This window comes from Rhinatrema bivittatum, chromosome 6, assembly GCF_901001135.1.
Source record: "Rhinatrema bivittatum chromosome 6, aRhiBiv1.1, whole genome shotgun sequence".
Taxonomy (NCBI): Eukaryota; Metazoa; Chordata; class Amphibia; order Gymnophiona; family Rhinatrematidae; genus Rhinatrema; species Rhinatrema bivittatum.
In genome coordinates, this window is record NC_042620.1 from 258,738,956 (window position 1) to 258,760,524 (window position 21,569).

The following is a 21,569-nucleotide window of genomic DNA, read 5'->3' on the forward strand; positions in this document are numbered from 1 at the left end:
TAGGCCCTAAAACACCAATACACCTCCTATTAGGAAAACAGAACAAACCAAGCTGCTATGGATCCCTAAATGCTAGCAGAATACCTCTCCTTGGTCACACATGCAGTACACAGGCAGACCCTCACTAAATACAGAATAAAGAAACCATAAAGATAAATAGAAACATGGAGGGCAAAAACTGAACTGGAAACCACAAGTCAGACTCTGTATGCAGTGCAACAATGCAACAACAGAACCATCACCAATCCCTAGCCATTTAACAATAAAATCAAGAAATATAATAAATACATAAATCATAATAGTATAAACATACTAATAAAAAGAAATTTTCAAAACAGCTGATGAATGGAAGATCAAATAATTAAAAACTAATATAAAATTTGTTTTAAATTGCCCAAATACCAAAAAAATATTTCAAAACAGCAGACAAATCAAATAATATCCAAATTTTAAATCTAATAACTAATAAGGATATGGATTAATTCTCTCCATACCTGGGAATTTTTTTATTTCCAGTCACCCTGGGATTGTCGTAGATTAATGGGAGAGGGGTGTACAAGCTTTCTCCTCTTTCTCTCATAGATACAGATATATATCTATACCTACACACACACACATACGTTCTGTCTCATGCACACGCTTCCTTTCACACACACACATGCTCCCTCTTACATACAGACACACACACATACAAGATCTCTCTCACACCTACATGCTCAGACAGACACATATGCTCTCACACATGCTTTCTCTCTCACATACACATGCTCACACATGTTCACAAACACACATACGTGCTCACACACACATACATCCTCTCTCACACCACACACTCTCACACATACAATCCCTCTCACACATACATACTCAGACACACACGCACACTCTCGCTTTCTCACACAGACAAGCTCAGTCACCCACATGAAGAGATGTGGCAGGCCTGGACTATCACCTATTCAGAGAACACCCTATGATTGGATACACAACCTTTCCTGATATAATCTACATAATATATTGTTCAGAAAGAACTGTTTAGACTCTTACTCTATCATCCCTAGAGCTTGGTCTCTTCACCTATCGTAATGCTCCTTTTCATATACATATACTAAGACACACACACACACGCTCAGAAACACAAGCACGCTCAGACACACACACAAGTTCCCTCCTGCTCATACATATATAGGCTCACTTTCACACACACGCACCAAAGACTCAGCAGCCACAGGCCCTCCTTTTCTTCACTTCTGCAACAGAGCAAGTTGGGAATCACCTTGCAGCTTTGTTCTTCTGACTGCTTGGCAGGTTGGGATCACCGGGTGGCCCCGCACATCCTTCATCTCAGCCGCATGGCAGGTTAGGACTGCTGGGCGAACCTGCACCTCCTTCCTTTCAACCCCGCAGCTCCTTCCTCTCGGCCGCATGGTGGGTTGGGAACTCTCAGGTGGCAGGGGCCTCTTCCTGATCTTGGCCTCCTGGTGCAGTCCAGTGGTGGCAGCATCAGCAGCAGCTCCTCTCGGCAGCGCAGTGGGTTGGAAACTGCCATATTCTTGCTGCCTGGCAGGTTTGGCACCGCTAGCTTGGCAGCGGCCTCTTCTTGATCTTGACCTCCTGGTAGATTGGGGTCCGGTGATGGTGGCGTCAGCCGCATTGTCTTCATCTTGGGGATGACTGTGGCCCCCAGATCGCTGCCCCCTTCAGGCTGCCGCTTCATGCAAATACACGGCTTGCACAGTGGGTTGCGCCGGCCCTGGTTGAGACCAGGGCTTAATTTGTGAGGGAATGACCTGGAACGCAGTTCTGCCACTTCATTTCAGAATGAAGATGCAGAGCTGCGGAGGTGCTCTGCTCCAGCCCCTCCCCTTCAGGTAGCCTACAGGGAAGAGGAGGAGCAAGAAGGTAAGCCTGGAGCAGACTGAGAAGCCACTCTACTTCTTAATCCAGCCCTTCCCTTTCCCCTCCTCTTTTGCAGGAAACAAGAGCAAAAGGGGTGATAGAGGAGACGCTACAGAACAAAACTTGGACACAAAAAGGAGTTGAATTAGCAAAAATGTGAAACTTAATGAGCACAGCGCAAGTCGTCCAGGCTTTAACCCTGACCTTGATAAGTCATAAAGCTCACAAATTTCAAATTTGCGCTAATGCGACTCTTTTTTTGTGTCTTACGTTCTGGTAGTACAACCCAAAATAGCATTCTGCCACCTTTCTTCCAGGAGACAGAGTGGAGCCGGCGGTGCAAATCAGTTCCAGCTCCCTGCAGAAACGGAGCACAGTTATTGGTGACAGGATCATTCTGGCCTCTCCACCCCCGCCCCCCTCGAGATGAGAGCAGTCACATAGCCTTGATTTCTGTGCAATGTCCTGGCACAACTGAAAGGCCACGAGAGAGGAAGAGAAAGGTCGAAGCGACATTAGGTCTTGTGTTCTTATGAGGTGAATGCTTGTCTGCCCCCCTGTTTTTGCGAATGTTCGCATACATGAGTGTGAATGTGTGCGGAAGAGAATTCATATTCACCCCCTCCACTTCCTCCTTACTCAGGTCACAGTTGGGCCCCTGCTCTCTCTCACTCCACTTCCTCTCCACAGTTCCACATCCTTTATGTCTATAAATTAAGCTTTGCTAATAATGAAAAACTTATATAAGCCTGATTGGCATTGTTGCAGGACAACGTTAGAATAAAGATATGAACTGGCTTTTTACATCCTTTTATTTTGAATTTGCAGAATAGTTAATTGCAATTCATTGGTTTGTGTTCTCTTCTATTTTTCATGTTTTGAGAACACTTTTATACAAGAAATTTTTAACTGTCATTATATATACATATGTATGAATGATTTAATTGCTCACTTTTCCAAATCTGCTTCAAAGGGCTTACAATCTTCGTTTATAGCCAAGATGATAGAGAGCGTAGGGACATGGTGAAGATGACAAGGAGTATCAATAGTAGAACCAGGATTCAAATTCTGGCACTTCTAGATTTTAGACCACTGCCCTGACTACTAAGTTACTCCTCCAGTGTGGGTTGAATTACTCCTTATATCACAATTGTCTCCAGCATGTAATTGCGATAATTCTTTAATGGACTAAATTCACCCTCATAAGGATTCGATACCGTTGTTCCAATACACTCTCTATTCTGTCTCCACTATGCGTTTTCTATGCACAGCTTAAACAGATAGCTTAACTAGGTCCTTACTCACAGACAGAGGAGGCCATTTCTTCAACTTCAAACTTTATTAACAGGCAAAACAAATAACAGATTCTTACTGTGCAAAACCTAGAGATAACGGCAACCATCATAATCTGGGTCACAGAAATAAGGACAAGTAAAATGAGAATAATTTTGCAGGGCTAGCCAGATTAGTGGTTTATGTATACAGGCCTGGCCAGTGCTGACTAAAAAATATGAGTCAAAAACTCTTTGGCACCCTTGCTTGCAGTCAGAAGTTAACCCTTTAGAGCAGTGGTTCTCAATCTTTTTTCTGTCAGGACACACCTGACAGATGGTTCTCACATGCATGACACTGAACACATGACTGTCATGGGGCTAAATGTAAAAGTACAGTTTGCATCCACAGGAACCCCCCTAACCCACAATAATGGATGTAAAGCAGAATTATGACATTTCCCATACATCTCACCCTACAAAAAATATATTCTGGTTCTGGTGTCATCTCAGTACCAGCAACACAAACTCCTTCTATTACCAGGCTCAATAGCCCTACTTTAGAAAAAAAACAGCAGTTTACCACCAATGCATGTCCTCTTTCAAAAAACACAACAAATAAGATTGATACAAATGCTTACTTGCTAGTAAAATACCTCACCTCAGTCACATACACAGAACCGACCTAACATACTCCTAGGATCTGCAGTAATGCACATAAACTAATCCGCACACAGTTACACCTGTATTATGGAATGCACTCAAACAGTAACAACCCTACCTATGAAAAGGCAACACTACAAATATTAAATCAGGCCATAAACGCCAATACACCTTCTATTAGGAAAACAGAGCAAGTCAAGCAGCTATAGATTCCCACACAGAAATAATTGTAAAATTATACTAATAAACAGAATAAATGTTTCAAAACAGCTATGAATAGAATTACATCCAACAATTACAAACTCATAAAAATTATTAAAAATTGTCCAAACACCAATAAAATATTTCAGAACAGCAAACACATCCCATAATATTCAATAATTAAAATGGAAGTCAAGCAAGAAAAATAAACTTAAAAAGCCACCTTTACTTACCCCCTCCAGCAGCTCTCCTACTCCTCTTCCATGCAGGCCAGTAGCACACACCAGAAACAGCAGTAGTGGCCGAAGCTCTGTCCTCATGGTCCTCTTCCTTAGGGCCCACAACATGTCTCTCTCTCTCTCACACACACACACACACACACACCAGTCACACCCCCATGACCAGTTTCTGTCTCTCACAAACCAATAATCTCCCGACCCATCTTTCTCTTACATACACACACCAGTAACCTTCCCGACCAGTCTCTCTCTCATGCACACACACACACAGGCTTCCCACTCCCATGTTCTGTCTTACATATACAGGCTTCTCACTCCTATGCTGTGTCTCACACACACCCGTTTCTCACTCCTATGCTAGCTTTCTCCACATGCACAGGCTTCTCATTCCCATAATCATTTTCTTTCTCTCTCACACACATACCAGTCACACTCACATACCAGTTTCTGTCTCTCACACACCAATCATCTCCTGACCAGTCTTTCTCTTACACCCACACACACACACCAGTCACCTTCCTGAATAGTCTCTCTCTCTCATGCACACACACACGGGCTTCCCACCCCCATGTTCTATCTTACATATATAGGCTTCTCACTCCCATGCTGTGTATCACACATACTCACACACCCAGGTTTCTCATTCCCATGCTCGCTCTTGCCACTTGCACAAGCTTCTCATTCCCATAATCATTTTCTCTCTCTTACACACACACGCACCAGTCTCTCTTTTACTCCCATGCTCGCTCTCTCCACATACACAGGCTTCTCATTCCCATAATTACTTTCTTTCTCTCTCACACACATATACACACACACACACATACACACCAGTCTCTCTCTCACACACACACCAGTCACCTACCCAACCAGTCTTTCTCTCACACACATACCAGTCACCTCCCCAACCAGCCTCTCTCTCATGCACACACACACACAGGCTTCCCACTCTCATGCTCTCTCTCACATTACAGGCTTCCCACTCTCATGCTCTCTCTCACATACACAGGCTTCCCACTCTCATGCTCTCTCTCACATATACAGGCTTCTTACTCCCATGCTCTTTCCCAAGCCATAGCACATAGTACTGGCAGGTGGCTTTGTATCTAGACATGAAGATTTGAGGGGAAAGGATCCTGAGATTTTCTCCATTCTTTTGTCTCTTCCTTACTAGGACACCTAAGTGCTACCCAAGATGTCCAAGCCCCTCCTGATCCATGGCATGCACCAGGACCTGAGCTGCCCCATCTGCCTGGAGCTCTTCCACTCACCTGTGACCTGTGAGTGTGGCCACACTTTCTGTCAGAAGTGCCTGGCAGGGATGCCCCGAGAGGATGACACCAATTCCGTAGCCTGCCCTACCTGCCAAGCCATAACCCGGCCCGAATCCCTTCATATTAACCGGCAGCTGGAACACCTGGTGGAGAGCTTCCAGCAGGTGCCCAGGGACCACTGCGAGGAGCACCTGGACCCACTCAGCGTCTTCTGTGAGCAGGACCGGCAGGTGATCTGTGGAGTCTGCGCCTCCCTGGGCAAGCACAAGGGCCACAACATCATCAAGGCAGCTGAGGCCCACCAGAAGATGAAGGTAAGAGAAGTGAATGTGAGTGCCTGCTGTAGGGAGACATCATTTAGAATTAAAAATCCAAGTGCTTTCACAGACATATGTACAAGGTTCTTAGTACAGGAATAGCAAATGGTGCTGCAAGTTATGTGCTTGAAGGCTCCTAGCCGGGATAATTTTGGTCTCAGGTCCAGGATTCATAGTGAAGGAAGCAGCTAGGTTGGAATCAGAATTTAGACCAGGGATAAACCAAGACTTAAGGCTTAAACTATGAAGAAATGGTTACATGGTTTTTATGTGCCGAAAAGGCTGACTTAGTGGAGGTTGAAAGAATCATGAGAAAAATTGTATCTGACAAAGAAGAAGCCAAGAACGAGTTGAATGAATGTATGTTGCCAAAGGAAAAGGAAGAAAGCTCAAATAATGAAATGACCGAGTTGAGCTGTGAGCTGGCAACACCCAAATAGCAAAGTCTTGAAAAGGAAAAAGCAGAAAGTGTTACTAAAAATAAAATCAAGAGGCAAGAGTGGAAACAAAATGGACGTATTGTGTACGATTTTAGATGTTATCTTGGCATATGTATATCATAATGCTGTATAAATAAAATGATAAAAAAACACCTGATGTATGGCCCCTTTGCCTTACTAAAGGCTATAGACATTCTTTAGGGAGGAAAGACTAAGGAAAGAGGAGAGGGTGCAGCAGTAAAGAAGGAGAGGAGAGAGTATACAAGAAAGAGAGGGGAGGAGAGTGTGCAGGAAGTAGGGAGGGCAGCCCCAGGATCTGGCTAGCAGCAAGGCAACAGCCAAAACCGTGTGTGAGGACTGGGAGCCCCTGTCCTTCCACCTGCATGGGAAACCTGTGCCAGAGGAAGGAGAGCAGGTGCCAGCATACAGACCCCCTGCTTAGGTGTGATAGCTGCAGGCTCCTGGGGCCATGGGTCAGAGTCACCACTTTAAAGATGGGATTCTCTGTGGGATCTTGGGAGAATGTACTCCCCTCAGCGCTCTATTTCTAGCTTGAGTGCCTAGTCAGTTTAACCTTTATCCTAGCTTCAGGTACCAGAGATCTTGGTTATTGAATAATAAACATTTACCAGAATGATGAAACAATCAGAATGTTGGGAATTATTAGATAGGGAATGGTTAATAAAACGGAAAATGTCATAATGTCTCTGCATCGCTCCATGGTGAGACCGCACTTTGAATACTGTGTACACATCTCAAAAAAAAGATATAGTTGCGATGGAGAAGGTACAGAGAAGGGCGACCAAAATGATAAAGGTGATGGAACAGCTCCGCTATGAGGAAAGGCTGAAGAGGTTAGGGCTGTTCAGCTTGGAGAAGAGACAACTGAGGGGGGATATGATAAAGTCTTTAAAATCATGAGAGGTCTTGAACAAGTAGCTGTGAATTGGTTATTTACACTTTTGGATAATAGAAGGACAAGGGGGCATTCCATGAAGTTAGCATGTGGCACATTTAAGACTAATTGGAGAAAATTCTTTTTCACTCAAACCACAATTAACTCTGGAATTTGTTGCCAGAGGATGTGGTTAGTGCAGTTAGTGTAACTGGGTTAAAAAAAGGTTTGGATACGTTCTTGGAGGAGAAGTCCATTAACTGCAAATACTCAAGCTGTCTTAGGGAATAGCCACTGCTATTAATTGCATCAGTAGCATGGGATCTTCTTGGTATTTGGGTACTTGCCAGGTTCTTGTGGCCTGGTTTGGCTGCTGTTGGAAACAAGTTGCTAGGCTTGATGGACCCTTGGTCTGACCCAGCATGGCATGTTCTTATGTTCTTATGTTCTTAATCAACATTTACTGTGGATTGCAAGGTGACATGAATAGCCATACAGACAGTAATGCCTAGTTCAACTGTTAAGAGTCGTTGCAAGTCCAGTAGTCAGATGTTTAAAGCCCAGGTTCTCCACTATCTGCGGGGGCTAGTCATCCAGGGTAGTCATTTCCCCGATGCACCTCATTACTACAGGGTGGCCCATGGAAAAGTAGCTTGCCTCCAATGCACTGGTATTGGAGGCGGGCTACTTTTCCATGGGCCACCCTGTACTTTTGATGCTGCTTGCCTCTTGCTCCAGGACTGTGATACAGAACACCACCCCATTTCCAACTATGGTGGGTTGCCACTGCAGATGCATGGCAGGGGTGCTGCTGGCTTGCCAACTGACTGGTGGAAGGGGCCATGGGATCAGCTTGGGGAAAAGTCTTCCCCTTTTCAACCCCTTTCCTATGGCTTTTCCTTTGAGTGGCAGAGGGACTCCCCTGGCTAGTACTGCCATCTTCCCCTGATGCAAACACTAGCAGGTGCTTCTTCTGCAGGTGATGCTGCATACCAGTGTTTGTCAGATGTCCCAATTCCTTCCCTCAACTTATGTCCTTATGGCAGTGAATACAGTGAGCAAAAGGCTCACTTTAAAGTGATTCCAAATCAGGGCCGTCTTGTGCAATCTCTTCTTTGCATCCTTGGGGGCTGATGCTAGTATGGGAGTTGAGGTTTAGAGTGGACAGTGAGAAAAAAGGCCAGAGGCATCACTCACTACTTGCTCTTCCCAGTTGTTACAAACAACACTATCAGTATGCTCTCTTTCCCCATCACATCACTAGAGACTGCTGCTGACTAGTCTGCCCAAATTATCTTCACTACTAGTTCAATAGTTTCTGATTCAAGGAATTCCAGACAAGATTCTTCCTCAGAATCAATTGTTGAAAATACTGATTCCATTATTTCAGAAGCAGTAATCATGGAGGAGTACACTAATGGCTTTGGGTACTACCACTCTGCTGCCTCTGTTCTTGCCCCTAACCCTGCTAACACCAGCCTTCAATGGCTCTCTTGCCTTTTCCCCCTACTTTAAAACAAAAGGGAGAGCAACAGGAAGCAGTGGCACATTCTCTTCCAATTTCAGTTTCTTCTGGCTTGAGAAGGCTTCCATTCTTGGATTTCTGCTGCTAAAAAAGTCTGAAGTTTAGGGGCAGGACTGCTTTTTTTCTTGCTACTACTAGTAGTGCTTGCACTTCTCACAGGCTGGACTGGCTCTGCAATAAATCCTTTGCCCTTTCCATTTCCTCCTCTGCCCTTTCCTCTGAGTGGCATGATGGAATTTGAAGTGCTTACTGGGGGTTTTGATATCACAATAAAATTTATTGGTACTGTACCAGCACTCACAATATCACTCTAGTACTGAATGAGTGACACATTCAATTTAGTTCAGAGACTTGAGTTTGTCAGAGCTTAGCAAGCACAGAGCCAACTTGCTAAGCAGAGTTAGTAGCAGCTTGCTAGTGATGGCACAAACTTATTCTCTATCTTTCTAGGTTATCCCTCATAAATGCCTCTGTCACACACATATGGACACATATATAGTGTATATGTGTCATTGCTGACTCCTTTTGTACACACCAAAAAATAGAAACAGAACCAAGAAGGCTGGCAAGGCTGTGCTTCTCTTTACTTCAGTCTGCAGCTAAACAAAAATCAGTCTTCGCTGGCACTGCTTCAATCCCCATGCCACTCTTACTTTGCTCCCAGTGAACATAGAAAGCAGTGCCACTGCCTCTCTCTTTCTGTCACAGTGAGTGAGAGACCACTGACTGCAGCAGAGATCAGAAAAAGCCCTTTACCAATGCCAATACCTTATTTTTAAAAGCTTTTCTTCCAATCTAATGAAAGAATTAAAACTCTTCAAGAAAAGCCTAAAAACTTGGCTTTTCAAAAAAGCATTTCACAGTGAGAGCGTTGAATAACAACAACACACACTTCCAGCTGAAAGTCACCTATATATAAAAAGTAGAATTATTTTATTTTACTCATAATTAAATATTAAATGAAAACAGTATACACATATATGATTATCCTGACAATCATATAAATGGTAACCTCTTCCCATTTCTCATTTAGAGTATATTATTGATCTATGTAACCGTAAATATTGGCACACTATGGATAACCTAGAAACCAAACCTATTCGTGCCTAAATGTAAACCGCTGTGATGGTACATTACTAAACGACGGTATAGAAAAGTTTTTAAATAAATAAATAAATAAATAACAATCTAAAAGACCTTCTGCATTTACGTGTCCCTGCAAAATCCAAGAGAGCAAATAGAATTTCTTTGCACATACTCAACCTTTCAGTGATGGACACGAGCATCACTTGATCCAGATGGGAACTATAGGCTAATTAGTCTAATTATAATTAGGCTAATTAGTCTAATTATAATTAGGCTAATTAGGCTACAATAGTCGACAGAACTTCCTTTAGGAGCAATGGATTTCCATATTACCCCTAAGCCCAGAATAAGAGCCTCCTGACTGCTCTGTTTATACTAATAATTTCTCCGCTATCTCTAGCCTTTCCTTCCTTCCAGCAGTCTATGCCTCCAAGTTTAATTTCCCTGTTAAATGTAACTTTGCTTTTTCATGTTCAACCTTTTGTTTTGGTTACTGTTCTTGGTTCAGTTCCCCTATTCGATGTGAACCGACCTGATATGGTCTCTACCATGAAGGTCGGTATAGAAAAGTGTTAAATAAATAAATAAATAAATAAATAATTAGAATGATTCTTTACCATGATTGCTCCTCCATCTGGTCTCCTTGCCAACTTGTCCCATCCTGGCTCCTAGGAGGCTGCTGTGACACACAGGCAGAGTTGGTTGCTATAGTTACCAGTTACTCCCTACCTGCACCTGCCATTGCTCAGTATAGCCAGAGATTTGAATGGGAAACATAAATAAATGAGACATTTTTTGTTTAAATTTGTGGAAACCTTCCATTCATTTCAGAGGCCCACAAATGAAATGTAAATGGACTCATTTGTTGCATTTTACCCATTCTTTTCAAACAAATGCATAGCCCTAGTACTTGTCTCTCCCATTCTGCTTTTGCATTTTCCCCTTCAGAAACAACTTCCCCAGCAGCAGGTGCTCCTGCAGGAAGCTTGTGTCCGCAAGGAGAAGACTATCACACTGCTTGACAAACAAATTGCAGAAGTTGAGGTGAGTTGTAATCAGACTTACCCCGCCTCTGCCCTGTCTCTTTTCATTTCCAAGGTTCTAACCACTTTCTCATCCCCCGTCCCCAGGACACAGTTTCAAAGTTCAAGAACAGTGTGAGGGAGCAGCTGAACAACATGCGGGCCTACCTGAATATCATGGAGTCTTCACTTGGTCAGGAGGCAGACCGGGCCCAGCGGAATGCCTCTGGTGTGCTGCTGGAGGAACGCAGGACCATGGCACGCTACCTGGAGCAGCTGAGGCAGATGGAGACTGTGCTGAGCGAGGTGGAGAAAGAGGCTCAGACAGAGTTCCTAAGGGTGAGCTGGGGGAATGGGCTGATGGGGCACCTCCAAAACTTCTTCCCATCCTTTTTTTCCTGCCACACTCTGCTTCCTTTCTCCCTTTGCTTTTGTTCTGTCGGCCTATTTCTTCTCTCACTCCCTTCTTTTTATTTTTTCTGTATTCTTTTTTCATCTTGTCCTTCTGTATGCTTATTTCATAGTTCAAATTCTACAAATAGCAAAGTCACAATTATAACAATCACAATGACATTGATTAAAACCTGTTTTGTATATTACACAATTATGAGTCCATTCAGAAACTAACCGAAGCCCAGTTATACACAAATGAAAGTTAAAATAATAAAAAAAACCAAAACCTGGGCTAAAAGCCTTAATTGTGTAAAAGTTCTATAACTAGGATGAAGACTGCTCATAAGAGAGAAATACTATCTAATACAGGATCAATGATGTGACCCATAGAGCAGTTCTAATCCTAGATAGCCTGAACAAATAACCATGCTTTAATCAGTTTCTTGAATTTAAAACAGTCCTGACTGAATATCTGGAGGTAGAGCATTCCATAAGAGGGGTGTTTGATAACTGAATGTTGTATGATGTATTAACTCACATCTCATTTTAAATGGGTGGGCCATCTCAAAAGCCCAGAATCTGAGGAGAGAAGTGCCTTAGCTGGTTTGAAAGAGACCAATAAATCAGATAAACAGGTAGGTTGACCTCTACTGCTAAAAAAGACAAAGGATCTTAAAATTAATTCTTGGCAGTATAGACAACCAATGCAATTCTTTCAAAAGGGAAGAAATATGCTCAAACATTTTTACTCCAAAAATCAGTCTGGCTGCTGCATTCTGAGGTGGTTGAAATCTTTTTTGTCTGGGTAAGTGGCAAGCCCTGGTCTAAAATATTACAATAATTGATTTGTGACATTACCGGGGCACAAACTAACAGTTTTAAATCGTGGTTATGCAAAATAGGTTGAAGATGCCTGATATAACTTAGGGGAAAAAAAGCTGATTGGATAAGACAGGATGTTCAAACCGGTCCTCGGGCCTCCCCCTCCTGAGCCAGTTGGGTTTTCAGGATATCCCTAATGGATATGCACGCAAAATATTTGCATATCTAGGAGATAGTGCACGCAAATAAATCTCATACATATTTATTAGAGATATCCTGGGTCTGGCTGGGGGGCATCCTTGGGATAAGAGAGAAAATGTATTTAACTGAAAGTTATTTTAGACTCCAGTTTCATACCCAACACAGTAACAACTTTCCTGAGTGGCATTTGGGTACCAGTGATTTGGGGAGCAGTTGTGGACAATACACTTTACCTTATACTCCAGGAGGCCTCTCTCTTACCCATTCCTTGTCTTTTCTTTTTGCTTTTATTTAATCTCTGGACTTTCTTCTCCCTTGTCCTGTTTAGCTACTTAACATGTTCCTTGCACTAAGGGAATTTACTACTTCTCCTGCCTCTCAAAAGCTCACTTTTTTGCTCTCTGAGTTCCTGTAAAATTAATCATCTTCTATTTTCTCTTCTCCACAGAAATACTGTTTGGTGACAGGCAGGTAAGTCAATTGCTTATGAAATAAAATTATCACTTTCTATCCCTTGAGAACTTATTACCTGATGCCTTCCCCTCAAGATCTCAGACCATTTGATCTTGATTTGATCTACAAAATAACATCCAGAAAGCCATTAATGTGGCATTCACAGCTTCTATCATTCACAGCCTCCAAATGTTGACTTGTTTACTTCTTGATTCTGTTGCTTCCTTCTTGGTTCATATTTCTAGGCCACCTTTCTATTTGTTCATAATCAAAGTTACAAGAAATAGAAAAGAGACCTAGGAATAAAAGCCAAGAAGGAAGCAACAGAGCCAAGAAGTAAACAAGGCTGTGAATGATGGAAGCTGTGAATGCTACTGCTCTTAAAATTAATGGCTTTCTGGATGTTGTTTTGTAGATCCACAGCAGCAGGTGAGGCCCCCTGTTTTGTTTTGTTTTTAATACAAAATCTTTTTTCTCAAGTCCTGCTTTGTTTATGCTTTGTATGTTACATCGAGATGCCTTCATTGGGTTCTGAGGAAAATCTGATTGTCAGATGATTCATGTTGTATACACAGTCTATATCACTGTGACGTCTGCACTGGGATTCTGATGATCAGCACAGCAATATGCTGCTTCTTAATTTACTCACATTTATAATGGCAGGGGCTGCTGAGCAGAAAGATTGTTCAAACCCTTTAAAGAATATAAATATCTACTTAGAATATCTACCAGGTAATTGAATCAGAGAACAAAAGCGAAGAATTAAAAATATAGAAAAATGACTTTGGGGACTAAGAAATTTCTTTGGAGGAACTAAAGGTAAAGAAAAGGTGACTGAATGTATCCATCATGGAGCATGCACAGTAAAAGTGTTTGTTTCACTTTATTTGTGTGTGTGTGTGTGAGGGAGTGATTTATTATTTGTTTGTTTTTGGGTTTGGCATGTGTGCACCACATCCACTGAGTGTGTGCTAAAAACAAAATGAAAAGAATATTTTTTTTCCTGTCATTTTATTTGAAAATGATATAAAATGAAACATCAAATGTAATTTTCAAATGGCAGAACATCCCTACTTTTCAGTGATAGAAACCAGAAGAGAAACATAGACTTTTAATAAACAGATACTGAAGGAAACTCATGCATTGAAATATGGTGTTATAGAAGGGCAGCTGGTAGGAATTCATCTTAAATGAAAGGGTGCATGAGATGATGGGAGGTGGAAGAACCCTGGTAGAAGACCTTGTCAAAAGGAAAATGAAATTTTCTAGTGGTATGCAGAAGCTATAGTAACAAATTAATTAATAATTGAGGGCATGATAGCAAAAGTAACAGAGGAAAACAGAGCAGACTGAGGCGATGACTTAAAAAACAGGTCATAATCTGGAAACATGGGTGAAGCAAAGAGAAAAGCTTAGTACAGAGAGAGCTGGTGCACCATTATTGGCAATCTCCATATCAAAGGTGGTACTTGATAATGAGGAAGTAAAATTAAAATTATTTGGGAAACATGAAGCTGCAGTTCACAAAATGGTCAGAAGATGGCAGCATTACCCACCAATGAGAGCTTCGGTTACACAGAATTCTCATGCAGGCTCATTAATATTCAACTGCAGTTGTTCTCCTCCAGAGGGGCTGATGCAATATCACGTGTGTCCAAACCAGGTGCCCGTTTTCTCAATGTGTGCACATCCACCTCTCCTGTGCACGTGATACAATATTCTAATGAGCTGCCATACTAAAAAGGATGCACTAGGGATAAATTGTGCGTCCCTAGCACTCAAAAGCATCGGGCGTCCAGGAGATGTGGCTGTGCATGGGTTAGGAAAATGGATGCTCAATACAAGCGTCTGTTTTATCCCACCACAGGTAATTTACTGGTACAATAGAAAAATTAGTTCTTACCTGCTAATTTTCGATCCTATAGTACCACAGATCAGTACAGACTCCTGGATTTATGCATCCCTGCCAGCAGATGGAGATAGAGAAAGTTTCACTGACACTGCTCCATATTCCCTGGTGCCACCTGCAGTTTCTCAGTATTGATCTGTACCCAAGCAAAAAACACTTGCAAAAACAATTTTAAAAAACTTGTAAAAATAGCCAAACAACCTAACAAAATTTAGAAAAAATCTTACCGTATATCAAGAAAATTACAGCTGAGCGGACGACTCTCCACCTCCAATGATCAGGTGGGTTCTGGACTTCAGGAAGGAAAACTAGCAGGTAAGAACCAATTTTCCTTTCCCTGTATGTACCCAGATCAGTCCAGACTCCTGGGAGGTACCAAAGCTCCCTAATTAGGGTGGAACCTGGAGAGTCACTCAACCAAACAACCAAGTCTCTGGATCTCCTACATCTATACAATAGTGCCTCACAAAAGTATACAACGGCTTCCAAGTCGCTGCTCTACAAATTTCCTGTGGTAACACCAACTGAGCCTCCACTCACGAGGCTGCTTGTGACCTCGTAGAGTGAACCTGCAAACCTTCAGGTACCTGACGTTCCTTGAGAATGTATGCTGAACCAATAGCTTTCTTGAGCCACCTCGTGATGGTAGCCTTAGAAGCCTGAGTACCTTTCTTGAAACCACTCAATAAAATGAAGAGATGATCAGATCATCTAAAATCATTGGTCATCTTGAGATTTCTCAACAAAACCCTGCAGACATCCAATAGTCTAAGGTCCTGCACATGGAGCCCGGAAGAATCCAGATCCAGAAAAAACGGAAGTTCCACCATCTGATTAACATGAAACGCCGAGATTACCTTCAGAAGAAAGGAAGGCACCATCCGCAAGGACACTCCTGATTCCTAAATCTGTAGGAAAGGATCATGGCAAGATAAAGCCTGTAACTCAGAGATTATCCTTGCTGAACAAATGGCCACAAGAAAAATGACCTTTAAAGTCAAATCCTTAAGCATCGCTCTGTGGAGAAGTTCAAAGGGTGCTTCACACAAACCTCAGAGAATGAGATTAAAATTCCAGGATTGACAAACTTTCCTCACCGGAGGGTGCAAATTCTTAACCGCCCAAAGAAATCTAGCCACATCAGGATGAGAAGACAACGGGTAACCCTCAAGTTTACCTCACAGACAAGCAAGAGCCACTACCTGAAATCTGAGAGAATTGAAAGCTAGGCCCTTGATTAAACCCTTTTATAGAAAGGATAAAATCTGAGATACCAAAGACCTCAAAGCCTATACTCCTTTAGCTATACACCAGGCCTCTAAAACCTTCCAGACTTGGACATATGACAATGAAGTAGACTTCCACCTAGCCTGAAGAAGCGTAGTAATAACCGCCTCTGGGTACCTTCTTTGTCTCAAACGCTGCCTCTCAAAAGCCAAGCTGCTAGACAAAAGCGATTGGCCTAGTCTGAAAATATAGGGCCCTGATAAAGAAGGCGCGGAAGAAGACTGAAATATAACGGATTGTCCACTGTTGCGATGGAGAAGGTACAGAGAAGGGCAACCAAAATAATAAAGGGGATGGAACAGCTCCCCTATGAGGAAAGGCTGAAGAGGTTAGGGCTGTTCAGCTTGGAGAAGAGACGGCTGAGGGGGGATATGATAGAGGTCTTTAAGATCATGAGAGGTCTTGAACGAGTAGATGTGACTCGGTTATTTACACTTTCGAATAATAGAAGGACTAGGGGCATTCCATGAAGTTAGCAAGTAACACATTTAAGACTAATCGGAGAAAATTCTTTTTCACTCAACTGCACAATAAAGCTCTGGAATTTGTTGCCAGAGAAGGTAGTTAGTGCAGTTAGTGTAGCTGGGTTCAAAAAAGGTTTGGATAAGTTCTTGGAGGAGAAGTCCATTAATGGCTATTAATCAATTATACTTAGGGAATAGCCACTGCTATTAATTGCATCAGTAGCAAGGGTTCTTCTTAGTGTTTGGGTAATTGCCAGGTTCTTGTGGCCTGGTTTTTGGCCTCTGTTGGAAACAGGATGCTGGGCTTGATGGACCCTTGGTCTGTCCCAGCATGGCAATTTCTTATGTTCTTATGTTCTTAACCTTCAGTGCTGCATTTACCTGTTTCAAGTCCAGAATCAGGCGTAAAGTGCCTTCTTTCTTTGGAACCACGAAGTAAATGGTTCATCCAGAGATACCAGAATCACAGCCCCTAAACTCTGCAACCTGTCGAATGCTTCCCACACCACCTGACACTTTTCTAATGACCCACAGGGAGAGGCTAGAAACAGGTCGCAAATGGGACAAGCAAATTCTAAAGCATAACCATCTCTTATTACACTGAGGACTGATCTTGGTCCACTCCTCATAAAATCGTGCTAGACAACCCCCTATTCAGGGAACGACGGAGTGGACCGGCCTAGCGTCATTGCGAGGATTTAGCTCCCTTAGCCCCACCTCCTGTGGAAGTTCTGAAGGGCCTTCGACCACCTCGAAAGGACTACCCCCAGGACTGACCTCGAGGAGTGAACTGCTTCTGCAAAGCTGCGGCTCCTCTCACAGGATGAGACTTCCTGCCTGCCCGAAACTGCAAACAAGACTGAAAAGACCGCTTGCTCTTAGGCGTGACTTCCGGCAACTTGAGTACCTTATTCTCTCCCAGTGTTTCATCAATTGTTCCAGATCCTCTCCAAACAACAGATGTCCCTTAAAGGGTAACAAACCTAATTAGGATTAGATGACACATCTGCCAATTAGTTATACAGCCACAATAACCGCCAGGCTGACATAGTGGATCCCATAATACGAGACAAAGTTCTCAACAAATCATCCGCCATGAACACAACTAACGCTTCCAAGCGCTCGGCCTTAGCCACCTAGTCACCCGATTTCGCCTTCCCTTCCTAAAGCTGTTGTACCCAGCGCAGGCATGTTCTTTGCATGAAGCTGGAGCAGATGGCAGCCCGCAGACTCATGGCCGACACCTCAAAGATCCTCTTGAGGTGAATTTCTAGCTTCCGATACTGAATGTCTTTCAAAGCTGCGGAACCAGCGACCAGGAGCTTCCCACTCCCAATCCACCATCTTTTTCACAGACCTATGATAGGGAAAAGTTCTCAGGGGACTCCTAAGCCCATCCAGAACCGGAGCCGCCCCTTCCATATCTGAGTCCTCTTGACAGACCTTTAGCCCCAGCTCCTCCAAAACCTGAGGGATCAAAGGACCTAATTCCCCCCTCCGGAACAGCGGAGTATCTTGGGGTTGCCCCCTCCAAGATCGGAATATCCCCTGGATCGTCCCCCGTAACCGTGTCAATTGCATCTGGATCCCTGTGTGCTAGGCTAAGACACCGACAGCGTATGAACGCCGTGACGTCACGAACGCCGTGACATCACGCATGCCCATTCGTGATCCAATGACATCACCGCCCCTGAATCTCTGGGGGCCTCCTGTGACCCAAACGAACCATCTGAGTCCTCACCAGCCCGAACAGGACTCAGTAAACGAACTTGTCAAAATGCAGAACTGCAGATTTTTGCACCAGCCACCATCTGCTGGAGACAGAGATATACTGAAATATTGCAGGTGGCACCAAGGAATATGAAGCAGTGTCAGTGAAACTTTCTCTGTCTCCATCTGCTGGCAGGGATACATAAACCCAGGAGTCTAGACTGATCCGGCATACATACAGGGAAATACACACACACCATATACAGCCTGGAGCGTGTATATTGTACGCCCCCACAAATGTTTTTCATCAAACCTTTCATATTTTAATAATTTTTAGTCATCGCAAGGAGTAATCTTAGTATTCCAACGATACTAAGTAGGAGGAACCACAGAAAAGCAGTATCTTTTGTTTTTTAATTGAGTCCTTGATGCACGGCAAGACTTTACACCAGCTCGGGACTGGTGTTAAAATTTGCCATGGTAAAAAGTGTGCATCGGGTGCACGGCAGTTTTTTGCATCGGGGGCCATAGCTAATAGCCTCATCTACATGGCATTTACATGCGATGAGCACTATTAGCTACGCGTTTGGACGCATTAATCCCCTTATTGCATCGTGTGTTAGCCTAGCGCGTCCAAAACATGCATCCAACCACGGGTTAACCCTGTGTGCTAGGCTAAGTGCACTTTATTGCATCCACCTAAGAGGTTGCTAGAACCAAAAAGAGCTGTGGGATAGGGCTATTAATTGAAGCAATGCTGCTGACTGGGGGGAGGGATTGGGATTTTAAAAAAAAAATTTTTTAAGGAGGAGCTAGTGGCTGACTGGGAAAGGAGAGAAAGAAGGAATGTGTTTTCTATTTTTTTAAATTACCAACTGGTAGCTGACTGGATAGGTGAGGGGACAGGGAGGGATGATTATTTTTCAGTGATCAATTGATGGCTGGCTGGGAGAGAGAGGGAGGTTTTTCACATTTTTTTTTCTGAGAAAATACTGTTGGCTGGGGGGGGGAGGGGGGTTGAAAGAGGGCTTTGAATTTTTAAAATAAGAGGAACTTTTTTTTATTTTAAGAAAAGAATTCTGTTAAACTGGATAGTTACCTTCTTAAACACAGACTAGCTACAGGGCTAACCCATGAGATTAAACACCAGGCGGGGAAAGGGAGTATAGAACCCCCCCCTTCCCGACGTCAATGACTCCCTCATTTTCTGGGGAAACTCCTCCTTGCTCATCGGTGCTGCAACCAGTCCACATAATTTAAGGTAGTTAGCTAGCTGGTCCCTGGCGTACAAAAGGTTGGGAAACAGTGTTTTTATTGGACTCACCAATACAACTTGCCATTAACAGCTTTGAATAAATCTCATTCAGATCAGTGCAAGAAGCAAATTTGCTGTGGCAAATTGAGGGCCTAATGCACTATGACAGGCTTAAAAAATATGCGCTGCATTTCAGCACCCATTTTCTTCATTCACTTGCATTAAAAAAGTTAACCTCTGATGCAGTAAGCTAATAGTCTGCAAAATCATTTGTTTAAAAAAGCATGTAAATTAAAAAAAAATGTGTGTAAAACATGAACAGCATGCATAAATCATGTTTAATGTGCACAACCCATGGTTTAACTTAGAAAACATGGTTTCTGCACACAAGGGCAGGGACTGGAGGAGTAGCCTGGCGGTTAGAGCAATGTCTGCATACCAGGAAAGCCATAGTTCAAATCTCACTGCTGCTCCTCAAGACCTTGGGCAAGTCACTTCAGCTCCATTGCCTCAGGTACAAACTCAGATTGGGAGCACTCTGGGGCCAGGGAAATACCTACAGTACCTGAATGTAATATGCTTTGAAGTGTTTGAAAAGCAGAATATATATAAGTCAATCAATGGCATGCATAAATCACGGCTAATGCACTCAAAATAACAGGAACATAACCATGATTTGTGCTCCTAAAAGTTGTGTGCACAAAACATGAGGTAAGAGCATAAAGTCTGTGCTTATGAGTTGTGTGCACAAAACCCACATATATCCTGCTCTATGCACAAAAGTAATCTCAGTATAGGACTCCAGGTTTATCACCATAGACTAACACTAGCAACCTTACTCCATCTCTGACCAATAGTTAAATTTCCAGCATTAAGAAAGCACAAGTTAAGCCTATGCACTGAGGAGTTATTGATTTATATGGAGGCGTCCTTAGCTGCATGCACATTTTTACTCAGGTTTATGTACAATTTTTGTGTGTACAATTTTTTTGCTACATCCAGAGTAAAGACCTACACAGAAAAATACATGCAGAATCACACGCAGATATATATGCACAGCCCAGCACACCTTTTTTATACTGTGGCCAGATGTCAGCAACTTGATTCTGCCCCAGACACTCCTTCAAGTCAGGCACTTAGACTTGGCATCCCAGTCTCTGGGTACTGCTTCTATAAATTAAGGAGCCTCAGATTTTGTTTCAAGGAAGTTGACAGTGAGAGGTAGAGGGTCAGAGCCCAGCACTTGGAAACAACCTGGAGATTCTACTCCATTCCCCGTGTCTACAGCAGAAGCTTTGTCAGGTGATGTTTGTGCTCATAAGTTTACATACCCCTGACAGAATTTGTAAGATGTGTAGCATTTTAAGAAAACATGAGTGATCAAACACATCTGTTATTTTTAATGTTTCAAATTAAACTATTATGCATCACAGAATAGCACAATCATTAAACAATCTATAGAAATAAGGCAAATACGTAAATAATATACCCTAAAAGGATGAATATGATATTCAAATAGAGATGTAAATGATGCACAATAAGCAATTATCAGTGGAAAAGAAGTTCTAGAAATAGTAGGAGGCAGATAGGATAGACTCAGGAATAATGGAAGGAAATATTTCTCGATAGAAAGGATGATGGAGGCCAGTCTGGTGGCTTGGTGGCAATATGGAGGACCTGGGTTTGATTCCTAGCATGCTGCCAGGCAGTGTTCACAATCCCATTCGGTTCGGAAGTCCCAATCAACATCCAATGGTGACATCTAGTGGCTGGATTAAGGATCCATGATGTCAACATTCCAGGAGCCCTGCTGACCCCAGGGAGAGAACTGTCACTGCAATGACTGGAATAGTCTTCCAGTAGACATGGTAGAGGAATACTGTAATTCAAGATTGAGATGATTGTAGTTGTTGCAAAATACAACACACTCGACAGAGGGTAAAAGTACAGATCATATTACCCTGCTTCTCCATGTCTTACATAAAGGATGTTTTAAAATTTCTATGTATAATTTTTCAGTTTACCCAGTTGTTATATTTAGCAGAAGCACTTCACCAGTATGAGCCTATCTGGTCACTGAGATGAACAGGTCCTGCTAGCTGACCCATCTTTCCCAGTTGTTAAAGTGACAGTCACTAAACATTAGAGATGTGAATCGTGTGATCGATCGTCTTAACGATCGATTTCGGCTGGGAGGGGGAGGGAATCGGATCGTCGCAGTTTGGGTTTTTTAAATATCATGTAAA

General features: G+C 42.8%; 1 protein-coding gene across 1 annotated transcript in view; it reads left to right on the plus strand.

The window, feature by feature from the left end:
* Window positions 1-21,569, plus strand: part of TRIM72 (tripartite motif containing 72) — a 40,109-nt gene that overhangs the window by 12,751 nt on the left and 5,789 nt on the right. Inside the window, exons 2-5 of the mRNA XM_029606920.1 lie at window positions 5,445-5,858; window positions 10,756-10,851; window positions 10,938-11,168; window positions 12,694-12,716. Of these exons, the coding sequence (XP_029462780.1) occupies window positions 5,466-5,858; window positions 10,756-10,851; window positions 10,938-11,168; window positions 12,694-12,716 (743 nt within the window). The 5' untranslated portion in view covers window positions 5,445-5,465. The remainder of the gene's footprint in view (window positions 1-5,444; window positions 5,859-10,755; window positions 10,852-10,937; window positions 11,169-12,693; window positions 12,717-21,569) is intronic.